The sequence below is a fragment of the Suncus etruscus genome, chromosome 18, assembly GCF_024139225.1.
Source record: "Suncus etruscus isolate mSunEtr1 chromosome 18, mSunEtr1.pri.cur, whole genome shotgun sequence".
Classification (NCBI taxonomy): domain Eukaryota; kingdom Metazoa; phylum Chordata; class Mammalia; order Eulipotyphla; family Soricidae; genus Suncus; species Suncus etruscus.
In genome coordinates, this window is record NC_064865.1 from 2,527,579 (window position 1) to 2,543,179 (window position 15,601).

Below are 15,601 nucleotides of genomic sequence, written 5' to 3' on the forward strand. Positions count from 1 at the left end.
GTGCTATCGCTCTGGTCCCTTCATCTTCATTTTTGTTTTTTGTTTTTTTTTTTTTTTTTTTTTTTTTTTTTTTTTTTTTTGGTTTTTGGGCCACACCCTGTGACGCTCAGGGGTTACTCCTGGCTATGCGCTCAGAAGTTGCTCCTGGCTTCTTGGGGGACCATATGGGACGCCGGGGGATCGAACCGCGGTCCGTCCTAGGCTAGTGCAGGCAAGGCAGGCACCTTACCTCCAGCGCCACCGCCCGGCCCCTTTTTTTAATTTTTTAAAGTTTTGGTGCTTGTATCACTTTTAGCAGTGCACAGAGCTTATTCTTTTTTTTTTTTTTTTTTTTTTTTTTAGTTTTTTGGGTCACACTGGGCAACGCTTAGGGGTCACTTCTGGCTCTACGCTCAGAAGACACTCCTGGTAGGCTCAGGGGACCATATGGGATGCCGGGATTTGAACCACCGGCCTTCTGCATGCAAAGCAAATGCTTTACCTCCATGCTATCTCTCCGGCCCCACAGAGCTTATTCTTGGCTCTACTCAAGGATAACTTCTGGTGGAACTATGTGAGGTACCGAGGGATTAAACCCTGATTGGCTACATCAAAGGAAGCACCTTGCCTGTTACACTATTTTTCTAGACCCTAAACCTTTCCATTTCTTGTTCCTTTTTAACAAGCGACACCTCTCTGTACTCCTGACTCTATGTTCAGGGATCATTCCTGGCAGTGGTCAGGGGACTATATAATCTCTCTAGTGCCTAAAATTGTCTTTTGGTTTTTTTTGGTGAGTCATACCTAGCAGAGCTGGGGGGGGCGGGGAGTTATTCCCAGATCAGTGCTCGGGAGTTTGATTTCTGGCAGTACTTGCGAGGGACCATAAGTGGTGCTGAAACTCAAGCCTGGTACAAGTCCAGTTTCTTCACCACTGGACCATATCTACAACCCATAATTTTTCCAAGCATAAACAAAAGCACACAGCTGTGAGGACAGCTTCTCACTTACCACCTCATGTTCTCATGCTCGACCCCTTTTGAAGTCACTGCAGCTGGGACTTCCTTAATTTAGGGGAACTCAAGAGAGGTTGGGGGAGCAGTCAGCAACTCCTAAGCTACCCAGACCCCAGTCCTGGTTGTGGGGCGGAGGTCAGGCCCGGCCCCCAGCATGTGACTGCCAGCAGTGGGCACTGGTCTTCTGGTGGAGGCAGCCACTGACTTCTTCCTTCGTACAGGGAAGAGTGAATTCGGGGAGGTGTTCCTGGCCAAGGCACAGGGCCTGGAGGAGGGGGTGGCCGAGACGCTGGTGCTGGTGAAGAGTCTGCAGAGCCGGGATGAGCAGCAGCAGCTGGACTTCCGGAGGGAGCTGGAGATGTTCGGGAAGCTGAACCATGCCAACGTAGTGAGGCTGCTGGCACTGTGCCGAGAGGCCGAGCCCCACTACATGGTGCTGGAGTATGTGGACTTGGTACGCCGCTGCGGGGTCCCTGGAGTCTGGGAAGGCGGGCCCTGCCCCTGGGCACCTTGTTTCTCCTGGTCCCAGCTCGCCCTTGCTGAGAGGTACTGGTCGCTGCCCACTGCTCTCCCCACCCACCTTCCCTATGGGAGTGGGCTGCCCTGTGGCCAGAGTTCAGTCCCCACTTCTGCACCCTGTGTGAGCCTCTTCTCTTTTTTTTGTTTTTTTTTTTTGGTTTTTGGGCCACACCCGGTGATGCTCAGGGGTTACTCCTGGCTATGTGCTCAGAAGTCGCTCCTGGTTTGGGGGACCATATGGGACCCCGGGGGATCGAACCACGGTCCGTCCTAGGCTAGCGCAGGCAAGGCAGGCACCTTACCTCTAGCGCCACCGACTGGCCCAGTGAGCCTCTTCTTATGGTTAGGTATCTGTTCCTTTCTTTTTAATTTTGGGCCACAGTGTGCTGAGGATGGAGGTGCTCCCACCATGAGGAAACCTGCCAGCCCCCTGCCCTTTGAGCTCTCTCCCCAGTCCCAGCCCGTTACCCCCTCCTGGACTCAGCTTGCCTTTGGCTTGTCCCTCCTTCTGCACTGGAGAAGACCCCGGGAATCCAGCTTTCTTCCAGCCAACATCCCTCCTGATGAGGCCCTGGGATTGGCCTGGGAGCCACCTTCTTGTTCTTGTCCCATCCATTACCGTGCCCAGGTTGGCACCTTCCTTCCAATGCCTAGATGCCATGGGCTGCATCACTCATCGCACAGCTGCTTGGCCAACTGAGCCCCCTTCCCCTCTCCCCATTTGTTCTGTTCCTTCCCCTCCCCTCTTCTCTTCTCCCCATTCTCCTTCCCTCCCCTTCTCTACTCCTCCCCTCTTTCTCCTCCTTTCCCCTCCTATTCTCTCTTCCCTTCTCCTCTGCTCCCCTCCCCTTTCCTCATTTCCTCTCCCTTTTCTTCTTTCCCTCCCATCTCACCTCTCCTCTTTATTTTCTTCCCTTTCTGTTCCCTCCCTCACCTCTCCCTTTCCTTTTCCCTCTCTTTTGGCCACACTTGGCAGTACTCAGGGGTCATTCCTGGCAGCGCTCAGTGAACCTATAATGTGGCTCCAGGGATCAAACCCAGCACCCCATCCCCACTGACAGAGCAGGACCTCAGCCTGTTGCTGTGTGTCCCAGCCCCGAACTTTTCACTCTTTTCACTCTCAGGTGCTCCAGGGTTTTCCTGTCTGTTCTCTCTGCTCCTAGTTCATGGCAGTCAGCTCAGGGCCTTCCACCTTTCCCTTGCCCACGGACTGGACAGAGACTGGTGTTTGGAAACTGTGTGTTAGCCCATGATCTCCTGGGCCTTAGGGTCTGTGAAAGCTGTGTGGGTTGAGCTTTCCTGTGGGCTCCTCAGAATGTAAGATCGATGGTTGCATAATGACAAAGGCAGCTCTGGGTGCTGTACCCCAGATATGTCCAGGTCCTTCCTGGGCAGTGCCTAAGCCCACAGCCACCTTTGTCGCTTGGAGCCCATGGCAGACGCTGAGACACATTTTTTGTCTTTCTCTCAGGGCGATCTCAAACAGTTCCTGAGGATTTCCAAGAGCAAGGATGAAAAACTGAAATCACAGCCCCTGAGCACCAAACAAAAGGTGAAGGGTGGGGAAGGAGGGGTCCTCCAGATGGGGAGGGAGGCCCTTGAGGTTCTTTGGAAACCGAAAGTTTGAGCCACTGGCTTCCCTTCCCTTATGCTATCTCAGGGACCATAGCAATCCCAAAATTCAGGACCACCCATGGCCAGCCTGTGTTTCCTGAAAGTTGTAGGTGGGAACATATGGGAGCACAACGCACTCCCACAGGAGCATGCAGGGAGCACAACCCACACTGGCAGGAGCTAGGCAGCTGCTCCCAGGCTGAGCTGGAGACCTGTAGCTGAGCAGGGATGAAGAAAAAAGGATATCTGACCCCTCTGCTTTTTACACCTTCATTCTTCCTAGGACTTTGCCCATCTGCCTTCTGGGCAGAGCAGACTGGTGAAAATAGCTCATAAAACAAGCTGGCTGGGCCCGGAGAGATAGCTCAGCGGTGTTTGCCTTGCAAGCAACCGATCCAGGACCAAAGGTGGTTGGTTCGAATCCCGGTGTCCCATAGGGTCCCCCGTGCCTGCCAGGAGCTATTTCTGAGCAGACAGCCAGGAGTAACCCCTGAGCAACGCCGGGTGTGGCCCAAAAACCAAAAAAAACAAGCTGGCTGACACCCCATCCCACCCTAATAACACCTTTTTTCCTAGCTCCTCTCATATACTGCTTACTCCTTAACCCTCTGAAGGCAGGTCACCTGCTTCCACCCCTCTGAGCTCTGCCTCCTAAAACAGTCCTGGAATGGCTCTGACCTGTAGCCAAGACTTGCTTCAGGACTGCTCAAGTCAGCAGGAACACCCTGCTAGGAGATGTCTGGCGAGAAGTGGGTCTGGACCTGCTCCTCCGAAAGAGAAAAAATTTTTTTCTACCTTAACACCGTTATTTACCAATACAGTCATTTCAGGAATTAAATATTATATATATATATATATATATATATATATATATATATATATATATATATATATATATATATATATATATATATATATATATATATATATATATATGATATGATATGTCATGTCAGCCCAGTAGAGTCACAGGAAATCTGATGAGGAAATTACATACAGGTCTACCAAGTTCAGTGAATCTAAATAGTAACACAGAAGGCTTAACTGGCACCATACACAGAGCGGTAAATCTCTAGACACTGACTTTAGGAACACTATGTTGAGATATAACCATTATTTCCTTTCAAACTGACTCTTTTTGACCTAAGTTTTGACAACTCCATTTGCTTTGGTGTTGCAGCCAGCAACATGAAGTAAGTTTGTACCTGCATGGAGGTAGGCTGTGGTGGTAGGTGGGAGACTGGGTGACCCTACTGAAGGGAATGTTACACTGGTGGTGCAATTGGTGTTAGAATATTTCATTCCTGAATTGAGATGGGAGAGTGCCTTTAAAGCTACAGGTGAGTGGGGCCGGAGCGGTGGCACAAGCAGTAAGGCATCTGCCTTGCACACACGAACCTAGGACTGACCACAGTTCCGGAGTGATTCCTGAGCGCAGGAATATCCCGAGCGTCACCAGGTGTGGCCCAAAAAGCAAAACAAAACAAAACAAAAAAAACTATAAGTAAGGATAATACAGGAGAGATAGTAGTGGGCATCTTGCCTTGCAAATGGTCGTTTAGGGTTCAGTCACCTGTATGATCCCTGAGCCTTCCAGGAGTGATCCCTGAGTGTAGAGCCAGGAATAAGCACTGAGCACTCTTGGATGTGGACAAACACACACCCTGACACACACACACACACACACCCTGACACACACACACACACACACACACACACACACACACCCTGAGTGTAGAGCCAGGAATAAGCACTGAGCACTCTTGGATGTGGACGGACAGACAGACAGACAGACAGACACACACACACACACACATACACATTTTGGCGGGATTTTGGATTTTGAGTTTTGGGCCATATCTGGCAACACTTGGTTTACTTCTGGCTCTGTGCTCAGAAGTCACTCCTGGCAGGCCCAGGGGACCATATGAAATGCCGAGATTTGAACCAGGGTTTGTCCTATGTTGGCTGTGTACAAGGCAAACGCCTTACTGCTGTGTATCGCTCGGGCCCAAGAGCTTTGATTCTGAACAAGCTCTCCAGTTGATTATTTTCTTTGGTAGAAGGTGCCTCTTTAGCACAGTAGATAGTCTGCCAGTCTCAATATTTTTTACGGGGGAGGGTGCCCATCAGTGCTCAGAGGCTACTCCTGGCTGTGTGCTCACTTGGAGGACCTAAGGAGGCTCTGGGAATTCAAACCAGGGTCAGTGAAATACAAGTGAATGCGTGGACCTCTGCACACTCTATTTCTTCTCCCTGCATGCATATACGCACACACACAACACACAAGCTTTTTCATTTTAGTTTTCTACTTCCCTTGGTTTCTGTGATGTTTAGGGTCACATTTGGTGGAAGACAGAAGAGGTGTTGCAAGTGTGTGTGTGTGTGTGTGTGTGTATGTATACATATTGGTTTTGGGGTTACACCTGGTGGCGCTTAGGGGTTACTCCTGGCTCTGTGCTCAGGATAAGGAGACCATATGGCAGGATAAGGAGACCATATGGGATGCCAGGGATCAAACCCAGGTTGGCTGCATGCAAGGCAAATACCCTTTGCTATAGCTCCAGTCCCGAAAAATATTTTTTAAGTAGAAAGAGAATTTTATTTGGAGATTCTGAGAAAGGGGCAGGAGAATATAAAGAAGAGTAACACACTCAAGAGTAAGCGTGGACTTCTTCAAAGGTAGAGAAAGCCCCAGCACATGTCCCAGGGTGGAAACATGAGAGTGCGTACGCATCTCAAGAGGGGGATACTTGGGCACCCTGTACCCAGGCAACATATGGGCCGAAATTTGTTTTTGTGTTTTTTTAATTAGGATTCTTTATGAGAAATACATATTAAGGGATTAGGGAGTTTAATCGAATGGTAAAGCCCTGCGTTATATTGCTGATATTCAATGCTCCCCACCCCACAATAAGCCCAGGTATGACCCCTATTGAAATAAGAAACATTTTATATTACGATCCAGTGGACACACATACCAGAGAACTACAATTGAATTCCCACAACAGTATATCTACATCTGATGCTTTCGCTCTCTTACCTTTTTGTATATTCGGTGCTAAAGAGTGAACCTAGGACCACACATATGGCCTTATATGTATTCTATCACTGAACCATATTGCTAGTGCCCTGGATTTTATTGAATTCACTGAACTGGCCTTGCAGCCACATAGGTCTCCATTATCAGTTTGTAAAGCCCAGGCTGGGAGCTGGAACAATAGTACAACAGGTAAGGCCCTGTCTTTGCCCACGGCTGACCCAGGTTCAATCCCTGACACCCTATATGGTCCCCTGAGCACCTCCGGAAGGGATCCCAGAGTGCAGAGCCAGGAGTAAGTCTTGAACATGCTGGGTATGACCCAAAAACAAAATTACAGTTTGGAGGATTTTGTGTCAATGAAAATTTTCAGGGAAGAGACAGACGTTGGAATGTATCCTTCACTGTGCTACAGTCAACACAGTGTTGCCTCACTTTGTCTCAGGAGGATTGAGAGGACGAATTAGTCCTACCTGGGCCTGGTGTGGGCTGACAGATGTCTTTGGGAGCACTTTAGCAATGAATCCAAGGGGTTGTGTGATTGTAGATCTTGCTTATAAGGTTTTGGGTTTTCTTTTGTTTTGTTTTTTTTTTGGGGGGTGGGTGTCACACCCAGTGACGCTCAGGGATTACTCCTGGCTTTGCACTCAGAAATCGCCCCTGGCCGGCTTGGGGCTCGGAGACCATATGGGTTGCCGGGAATTGAACCGAGGTCTATTGGGGTTGGCCATTTGCAACCACAGATGCTAACCATTGTGCTATCATGCCAGCCCCCTTTGTTTTGTTTTTGGGCCACTCCTGGCAATGCTTAGGGATCACTCCTGGCAGGCTCAGAGGACAACATGTGGTGCCAAGGATTGAATCTTAAGCCTGCCAGGAGTGTTCTTGAGTATAGAGCCAGAAATTATCCCTGAGCATTGCTTTGTGACCCCAAGCCCCCTCCCTCCTAAAAAATGAAGGATGCTTGGTACACTCTGAAGATGGCAGGCAGGGTTTCGATTAGTCCTTGGTGGCTAGTGCAGGGTTCTGAATGCAGGAATCTCGGTTATGCTTCTGGGCACAAACACTGACTTCTGTGTGCAGTTTGTTGCTCCTCCCAGTGGGGACTCTGAGCTTGAGATACTTGATACAGGGCATCAAACCAGAGTCTGTCATGCAGGCAGCTTTTGGGGCTGCCTCCCTGCACATCACCATTTCTGCAAGGAGTGTTGAGTCCACACTAGGCTGGCTCAGGGCTTACTCCTGGTCCTGTGTCTAAGGATAACTCTTGGGGATTCGAGAGGTCACCTGTGGTGCCAGAAATCGAACTCAGATTAGTCAGGTCCAGGGCAAGTACTTAACCATTTGAACCTAATTTTTGGGTGTGTGTATCACACCCAGCAATGCTTCTGGCTCTGCATTCAGGAATTTCTCCTAGAGGCACTCAGGGGACCGTATGGGATGCCAGGGATCAAACACGTCAGTGTTCTGCCCTCTGTATTATCTCTCCAACCTGCGCAGTTTATTTTATTTTTTTAATATTTCTTTTGGTTTTTTGGCCACACCCGTTTGATGCTCAGGGGTCACTCCTGGCTAAGTGCTCAGAAATTGCCCCTGGCTTGGGGAGACCATATGGGATGCCAGGGGATCGAACCGCGGTCCTTCCTTGGATAGCGCTTGCAAGGCAGACACCTTACCTCTAGCGCCACCTCACTGGCCCCTGCAATTTACTTTTAATTTCTCCTTCCCTTCCTGTGTTTGTTGTGGAGGTCACAGCAGAGGGGAGCACACTTGTTTGCTATGTTCGAAGATCTGGGGGCACATCTGCTTTAGTTACTGTGCTTCCTGGGATCACATCCCCAGTTGGGTGTACTCTGTTGTGCTCGGTGCTTGAAGTGCCAGGGGGTCGACCTCAAGGCCCAATGCTTGCTTTGCCAGGCAGGCACTGTTCCGCCAAGCTTCCCTTGTGCTATGGTCTGGCATTTGTAGTCTTCCTCAGTAGTAAATACTCAGCTGGAAGCTCTGTTTGCTCGAGGTGAGGTGGTGGGGTGGCTTTCTCTTGTCTCTGTGCTCAGATTTTGTTTCTCGTGGGGGCTCAGAGGCCCAAGTGTGGTGCCAGGTATTGAACCCTGTTTGGTTGTGTGCAAAAAAAGTGAGTGCATCACCAGTGAATATTTTTTCCAGCCCTAAATGTGTTTACCTTTTTTTTTTTTTTTTTTTGGTTTTTGGGCCACACCCTGTGACGCTCAGGGGTTACTCCTGGCTATGCACTCAGAAGTTGCTCCTGGCTTCTTGGGGGACCATATGGGACGCCGGGGGATCGAACCGAGGTCCGTCCTAGGCTAGCGCAGGCAAGGTAGGCACCTTACCTCCAGCGCCACCGCCTGGCCCCTACTTTTTTTTTTAACAGTGGTGAGATTAATTTTTACCCTTTCCTTTTGCGACATTGAACCCTGGAATGCACATGTAAGAGACAGTTGTTCTCTCCTCTACGCCATGTCCCTGGCCCCAAGATGAGATTTTGTCTCCCAGCTCTAGTGGATGCTTTGTGCACTCCTGCGTGGGCAATGCTGGTCAGAGTGTGTTCTGGTGTGGGTAGTAGACAGCTCTGTGTCCTAGACCCTGTAGGGTTTGTGTGTGTATCTGTCTGTCTGTGTTTATCTGCTTTCCCATGTGCGGGCCACCAGCCCCAGGGGACCACAATATGAATCTTCTGAATGTGACCAGATATTAAAACTGGACTTTTCAGAACTGAGTACTCAGTAGGCTGAATTCAGTTTTTCAAATACTGAAGCAAGTACTATATCCCTGGTATTTTGTGGGAAGAGCCTCTGCAAGCAATACTTGGGTACCACAAAAGGTGCTGGGGGGTCACGTGATGCCAGGAATGCACCTGGAACTTCCCATGTGTAAAGCTTGCATTCTGCTCCCCACCCTGCAACACCCCCCTTTACAGAGAAGGAAAGGGGAAGGATGGATCCATCCATCCACCAGGTCTCAGCTTTGGGGACTTTTAAGCCTCCTGCTGACGGAGTCTCCACCAGGGGGTGTCCCGGGGCTCCAGTGCTTTGGTCCTGGCTTTCCTGACTTGCGCCTTTCTCACTGCAGGTGGCGCTGTGCACCCAGGTAGCACTGGGCATGGAGCACCTGTCCAACAATCGCTTTGTGCACAAGGACTTGGCTGCTCGAAACTGCCTGGTCAGTGCCCAGAGGCAGGTGAAGGTGTCGGCCCTGGGGCTCAGCAAGGACGTGTACAACAGGTAAGAGGGCTACCTGAGTCCAGGGTACAGGGAGGGGCAAAACGTCCCCATCACCTCTCCAAAGGTGTGCCCCCAAGTCCCAGACTTACACTTTCTCTACTGATACAAAAGTAACCATAGAATGGAAAGACGGTACAGCAGGTCAGACACTTCCTGACATCCAACCCAGATTTGATCCCATATGGGCCCCTAGGCATTACTGAGTAGATAGCCAACCCCCTAAAATAGCGAAACTCTTTGGGCGGGGGGAGCACCCAGCAGTGCTCAGGGCTTACTCCTGATTCTGCACTCAGTGATCACTCCTAACAGGCCTTTATGTGGTGCCGGGATCGAACCCTTGCCAGCTGCTTGCAAGGCAGATGCCCTACCTATTGCTAACTGCTAATGTTCAGGCAAATTTTGATTCTAATGGAATTTTGTAACCATCCAATGCCACAGAGATGCTTCCACACTCCGATTTTACAAAAATTATACCTTGATTTACCAAGTTGTTCATAATACAGTTGTATTAATACAGGTATTAATTCTTCCAACACTCATACACCTGTGTGGTCACACCAGTGTGACCTTCCCTCCACCAAAGTCCCCTCTTTCCCACCCACCACCCCAGTCCCACCCCCTTGCAGGCAAAAACGAATTTACTTTGTATTGTTTGTTGTAACACAAAGGCAAATGGAGTATCGAAGCTTAGACCCACGAGTCACTTTGTGATCATCGTTATATGTCACATGGTTTTACTAAAATCATTGTCTGAGAGGATTCACTGGGCGGTTGGTACTAGCCAAGACTTCTGTGCTATTGTTTAGGCCGAGCTCCATTTTATCTCCAGTGATCAGTATAAATGTCATAGTACCATGCTATAGAATAGTCTGCATTTTGGGGCCAGAGAGAGAGCATGGAGGTAGGGTGTTTGCCTTGCATGCAAAAGGACAGTGGTTCGAATCCTGGCATCCCATCTGGTCCCCCAAACCTGCCAGGAGCGATTTCTGAGCACAGAGCCAGGAGTAGTTTCTGAGTGCTGCCGGCTGTGACCCGAAAACCAAAAAAAAAAGGAAAGAAAAGTCTGGAGTTAGCCTGCCTGGGACACTCAGCCCTTGGCCATGCACCCTGCTCTGAGCCATGGAAGCCTATCCTTCATACGCTGTGTTGTTCTTTCTGCAGCGAGTACTACCACTTCCGCCAGGCCTGGGTGCCCCTGCGCTGGATGGCCCCCGAGGCCATTCTGGAGGGTGACTTCTCCACCAAGTCTGATGTCTGGGCCTTCGGGGTGCTGATGTGGGAAGTGTTTACCCACGGAGAGATGCCTCATGGCGGGCAGGCGGATGATGAAGTCCTGGCAGGTAGGCCCCGGAATGCCCAAGCGATGAGTCCCTGTGCCCCCGGGTGGGGAGCTGGCCTCCTTCCTGGAGACTGGTATTCGCAGGAACAAAGCCCACCCCATGTAGGACTGTCCAGTCACCGAAACCTAAGAACACTTCAGCTGTAGACACCATCTCACCACCTACTGTCACCGCCACACAATCCTTGCGTCCTGAGTAGCATAATTCAAACAGCTTTATCCCACTCTTTCACAAACACACCCCCCAAAAAATAGTGTCACAGAATTTGTGATGATAGTGAAATACCTGCCACAGAGGCCTGGGGCCGGTGATGCTGGGGTCTTAGACCCCTTAAATCAGTGCTCCTCAGAGTCCCCATCCCCATTTCCCCTCAACCTTCCCTGTGGTAGGATGTATTGCCTCATGTGCTCCCCACGACCCTTCCACAGATCTGCAGGCCGGGAAAGCGAGGCTCCCACAGCCCGAAGGCTGCCCCTCCAAGCTCTATCGGCTGATGCAGCGCTGCTGGGCCTTCAGCCCCAAGGACCGGCCCTCCTTCAGCGAGATCGCCAACACCCTGGGGGACAGCCCGGCCGACAGCAAGCCTTGAGGGGGAGCCCTGGCCAGGAGCATGGCGCCTGGTGGGAGACCTTCTAAGGCACCCTCTGGAGCATGCTGGGCCAGATCCCTCCAGTTCTCTCTCTGACCCTTGGTGGGGAGGGGGGGGCCCCATCGCCACCACAGGCACTGCTGAGGTCCTACCCCTCGGCCCTGGGGGAGGTGGATTTGGATCCAGACTGGGCAGCTAAGGCAGTTTCTCTGCCTCCCGTTCCCTCCATCAGGGTAAGTGGGGTGCCTCAGGTAACCCCAGTTTCTGGCCTAGGTCTCTTTAACCTGGACCAGATCCAGTTCTGCATCTCACTCACCTGCCAATTTTCCCAGGGGAAGGTGAGACTGGAGGAGACCCAATGGGGTTTATCTGTCCAGGGGATCCCCTTGATCTTAGCGAGGTCTTGGAGGTCAGCCTGGCCTTGTGTGCTCACCCCACCTTCCTCCCATCCTCCCCTCCCCTCTTCCCAAGTGCCTGGCAGATGAAGGAGTTTTCAGGAGCTTTTGACACTATATAATCCGCCCTTTTTTGTATGCACCTGGGCGGCTTTTATATGTAATTGCAGCGTGGGGTGGGTGGGCATGGGGGGGCTGGAATCAGTGGCGGGGGTGGGCCACCCCTGCCTCACACCTGTATTGTTGTTTCTTGTTCAGTTGTTTTTTTAATTTTTTTGTTTGTTTGTTTGATTTTGTTTTTTTTACACTCGCTGCTCTCAATAAAGAAGCCATTTTTACAGCCTGCTTCTGATGCTCATTGCCTGCTCATGCTTCTGCACGATGTGCCCTCTTTCCAGGCTTCTCAGAGGGGCCCTGTTTCCCCGGCATGCGGAGGATACCCTGGCACATTGTGCTCTGGCAGGTCCAGTCCATGTGCTCAGGTGGGGAGGGTAGAAGAGGGAGGACAGGGCGAAGTAGAATAAATAGGCTTGCTGAGCGCCATGAGGGCAGGCCCCTTACACGTCCTAAGGGGTTAGGACGTGGGGCTGGGGCCAGAGTGGTGGCACAAGTGGTAGGGTGTTTTCCTTGCATGCGGCTAACCTAGGACAGACTGCGGTTCGATCCCCCGGCGTTCCATATGGTCCCGCAAGCCAGGAATAACCCCTGAGCGTCACCGGGTGTGACCCAAAAAGAAGTGGGGCGGAAGAGTTAGTACAGGCACTGAAGTGATTCCATCCCCAGCATCCCATATGGTCCTCTGAGCACCCCGCAGGCATAACCCTGAGAACAGCCAGTTGTAACCTCCCATAAAAGAAAACCAGGCTTTAGGGATTGAGAGAGAATACAGTACACGGGGATCCTCCTTGCATGATGTCAACCCAGGTTCACTTCTTGAATCCCCATGTAGTCCTCCAAGCCTCATCAGGAGGGATTCCCTGAGCACAGAGTTAGGAGTAAGCCCTGAGTACTGCTAAGTATGGCCTAAAAAATTAAAATATTTTTAAAAAGATTTAGCACCAGAGAGACAGTTGAATGGATAAGACAGTTACATTGCAGTTGGCTAACCTGGGCTCTATCTCTGGCACCTCATTTGGTCCCGTGAACTTGCCAGGAGTGATCTCTGAGCCTAGTACCAGGAGTAAGCCCTGATCACAGCCAACTGTGGCCCATAATCTTTCAATTTGTCCTCTATTGATTTCTACACCATGTTGCAAGGTAAACTCTGGGTGGGGTGAGGAGAGAGGGAAGGAAAGAAAGGGAAGGAGGGCATGGAGGAAGGGAGAGAAGGAGGAAGGAAGGGAGGGAGGGAAGGAAACATTAGGAAGCAGGGGAGGAAGGGAAGGAAGGAGAAAGAAAAAGAAGGAAGAAAGGAAAGAAAGAAAAGAAAAAAGGAAAAAATAAAAGAAAAAAGGAAAGAAAGACATTAGGAAGCAGCCAAGGAATAAGTTACCTAAAGGCAGGGGCTCCTTTCTCACAGTAGGGAGATGGTCCAGTGGGCTGGATCACATGCCTTGCACGTGGGAAGCTTAGGTTCAGTTCCTGGCATCCATGTGGTCTCCCCACCACCACCTAGCAAGTAGTGCCAGGAATGACCCTCCAAGCATAGAGCCTGGAACAGCCCCCCTCTCCTCCTCACACGTGCACCACTTGTGACTCCAAAATGAAACAAAGCAATGTGCCTGCTTGCAAATGGAGGCCAAGACTTTCAGCCCTGGTCCTGATCCTTCTGGGTGCAGAATCCAGGCCTCATCCCTGCTGCCAGCAGCCTGGAGTGCCAGGCGCTGCACCTGACTTCTGTGTCCTCCAGCAAACCTGGTGTGTACAGACCCTAGCTACAGTGCCACACGCCTCAAGCACCACAGAGATGCACTGACTAGACAGCATCTAGCACAAGCCCCTGCAAATGAATGCCTCAGGGACTGGGATCCTACAACCAAAACATGCACAGTACACCTTACCTGTGAGAGCCCCACAGGACAATGCAGTGGCGAGTGCGGGTTCTTCCATTGGTGTGTGACCCCTGGCAGGCACTGCAGACAACTCCGTGTGATCTGGGGTCACTGATCATTGCCACACCACACACCATTGCTGAGGGTCTCCCTCTCTCCCTACCTGAATGCTGTGTCCTGACTTTGCTGCCCTGTCCCAGAAACTTCTACCTAAAGTAATGAGTGGGGTTGGGGGTGGTGGTGGAGAAGAAATAGTACAGTGGGTAAGGTTTTTGCGTTGCACACAGCCAATCTAGGTTTGACCATGGGTACCCCATATGGTCCCTCAGGTTTGCCAGGAGTAATCCCTGAGCACAAAGCTAAGAATAAGCCTTGAGCACTGCTGGTTGTGTTCTTCCCTCCTCCCCCCCAAAAGAGAAAAAGAAATGAGTCCTTAGGCCAAAGAAGGCTCCACAGCCTGATTACAGGCTTTGCATGAAGGAGGCCCTGTTTTTATTCCAGGACAGCCTGGTCCTATGAACACCAAAGCAGGTATCTGCTTCGCGCACACACACACATGCAAACACACACACACACACACACACACAAAAAAAAAAAAAAAGAATGAGAAGTAGAAAAGAAATGAGTTCTTAAATACTGTTTTTGCACATGAGGCTCTGGGATGGTTCCCAGAACTGCCAAGACAGAAAAAGAAAAACAGTTCTTAAGGCTGGAATTGTTCTAATTCCTTCTGTCCTGTTTTAAACTTTGTTTTGTTTTTGAGGACCACACTCAGCTGTGCTCAGGGCTTACTCCTGGCTCTGTGCTCTCTTCTGACAAGCTCAGAAGACTATAAGGGACACCTGGCACCCGGGCTAGCCACTTGCAAAGCAAGCACCTTTCCCACCACTGTACTATGTCTCTAGTTCCTGTTTACTAAACTTCTGGGGAACAAAAATAACAGCTGATAATCTGTTGATACTTGTTTTGTAACAATCACCTTGCTGAGCAGGTAACATGCTTCATCTCTCAGTAAACTCTGCCATGAGTCTATTATCTACATACTGTTGTACTTTTTTCCCAGAAAAGGAATCTGAGGCTCCAGGAGGTTGGAGACCTCTTCCAAAGCCACAGAGCTCATAAGTGAGTTATTGTTGATAGACAGGTTTATTGGCCTGAAAAGCCCAAGAGCAACTTCTCGAGCAGTATTTTTCAAGTCGGATCACTACCAGCATTTTTGAAAACGAGTAGGCCAAAGCGACAGTGCAGTAGGTAGGGCATTGCCTTGCACGTGGCCTACCTGAGCACAATACCTGGCACCCCTGTGATCCTCTGAGCCTGCCGGGGTGTGATCCCTGGGCACAGAGCCAGGAGTAAGTCCCGAGCATTGCCAAGTGTGACTCCAAAACCAGAAAAAAAGGGGGATCTGGGGTTTTGGGGAGAGCTCCCAGCTCGAGTGCAGACCTGACATACTTGAACCCCTGAGTTTTTTTGTTTTGTTTTGGTTTGGTTTGGTTTGGTTTTTGGGTCACACCCGGCATTGCTCAGGGGTGACTCCTGGCTGTCTGCTCAGAAATAGCTCCTGGCAGGCACGGGGGACCATATGGGACACCGGGATTCAAACCAATCACCTTTGGTCCTGGATCGGCTGCTTGCAAGGCAAATGCCGCTGTGCTATCTCTCCGGGCCCGAACCCCTGAGTTTGACCTCTGCACCATATGCCACCCCACTCACCCCAGCCACTTAGTGTGATCTGGTAGCTCCTGAGTACCTGGGTAGAGTTCGTGGTCCCCAGCATTACTGGGTCCAAACAGCAGCACATCCCTGGGCCAGATCACAGAACTCGGCCTGCAGATGTTTAGTGTCACCAGGAGTGCCCCAAGTTCTCTGAGTATTGCTT

At 50.6% G+C, this 15,601-nt stretch overlaps 1 protein-coding gene across 1 annotated transcript in view; it reads left to right on the forward strand.

Annotated features, from left to right (window-relative positions):
• PTK7 (protein tyrosine kinase 7 (inactive)) overlaps positions 1–11,893 on the forward strand; it is a 79,177-nt gene extending 67,284 nt beyond the window's left edge. Inside the window, exons 20-24 of the mRNA XM_049765209.1 lie at positions 1,217–1,449; positions 2,986–3,066; positions 9,256–9,407; positions 10,569–10,747; positions 11,176–11,893. Coding sequence (XP_049621166.1) covers positions 1,217–1,449; positions 2,986–3,066; positions 9,256–9,407; positions 10,569–10,747; positions 11,176–11,336 — 806 coding nt within the window. The 3' untranslated portion in view covers positions 11,337–11,893. The remainder of the gene's footprint in view (positions 1–1,216; positions 1,450–2,985; positions 3,067–9,255; positions 9,408–10,568; positions 10,748–11,175) is intronic.
• Positions 11,894–15,601: the final 3,708 nt, after the last annotated feature.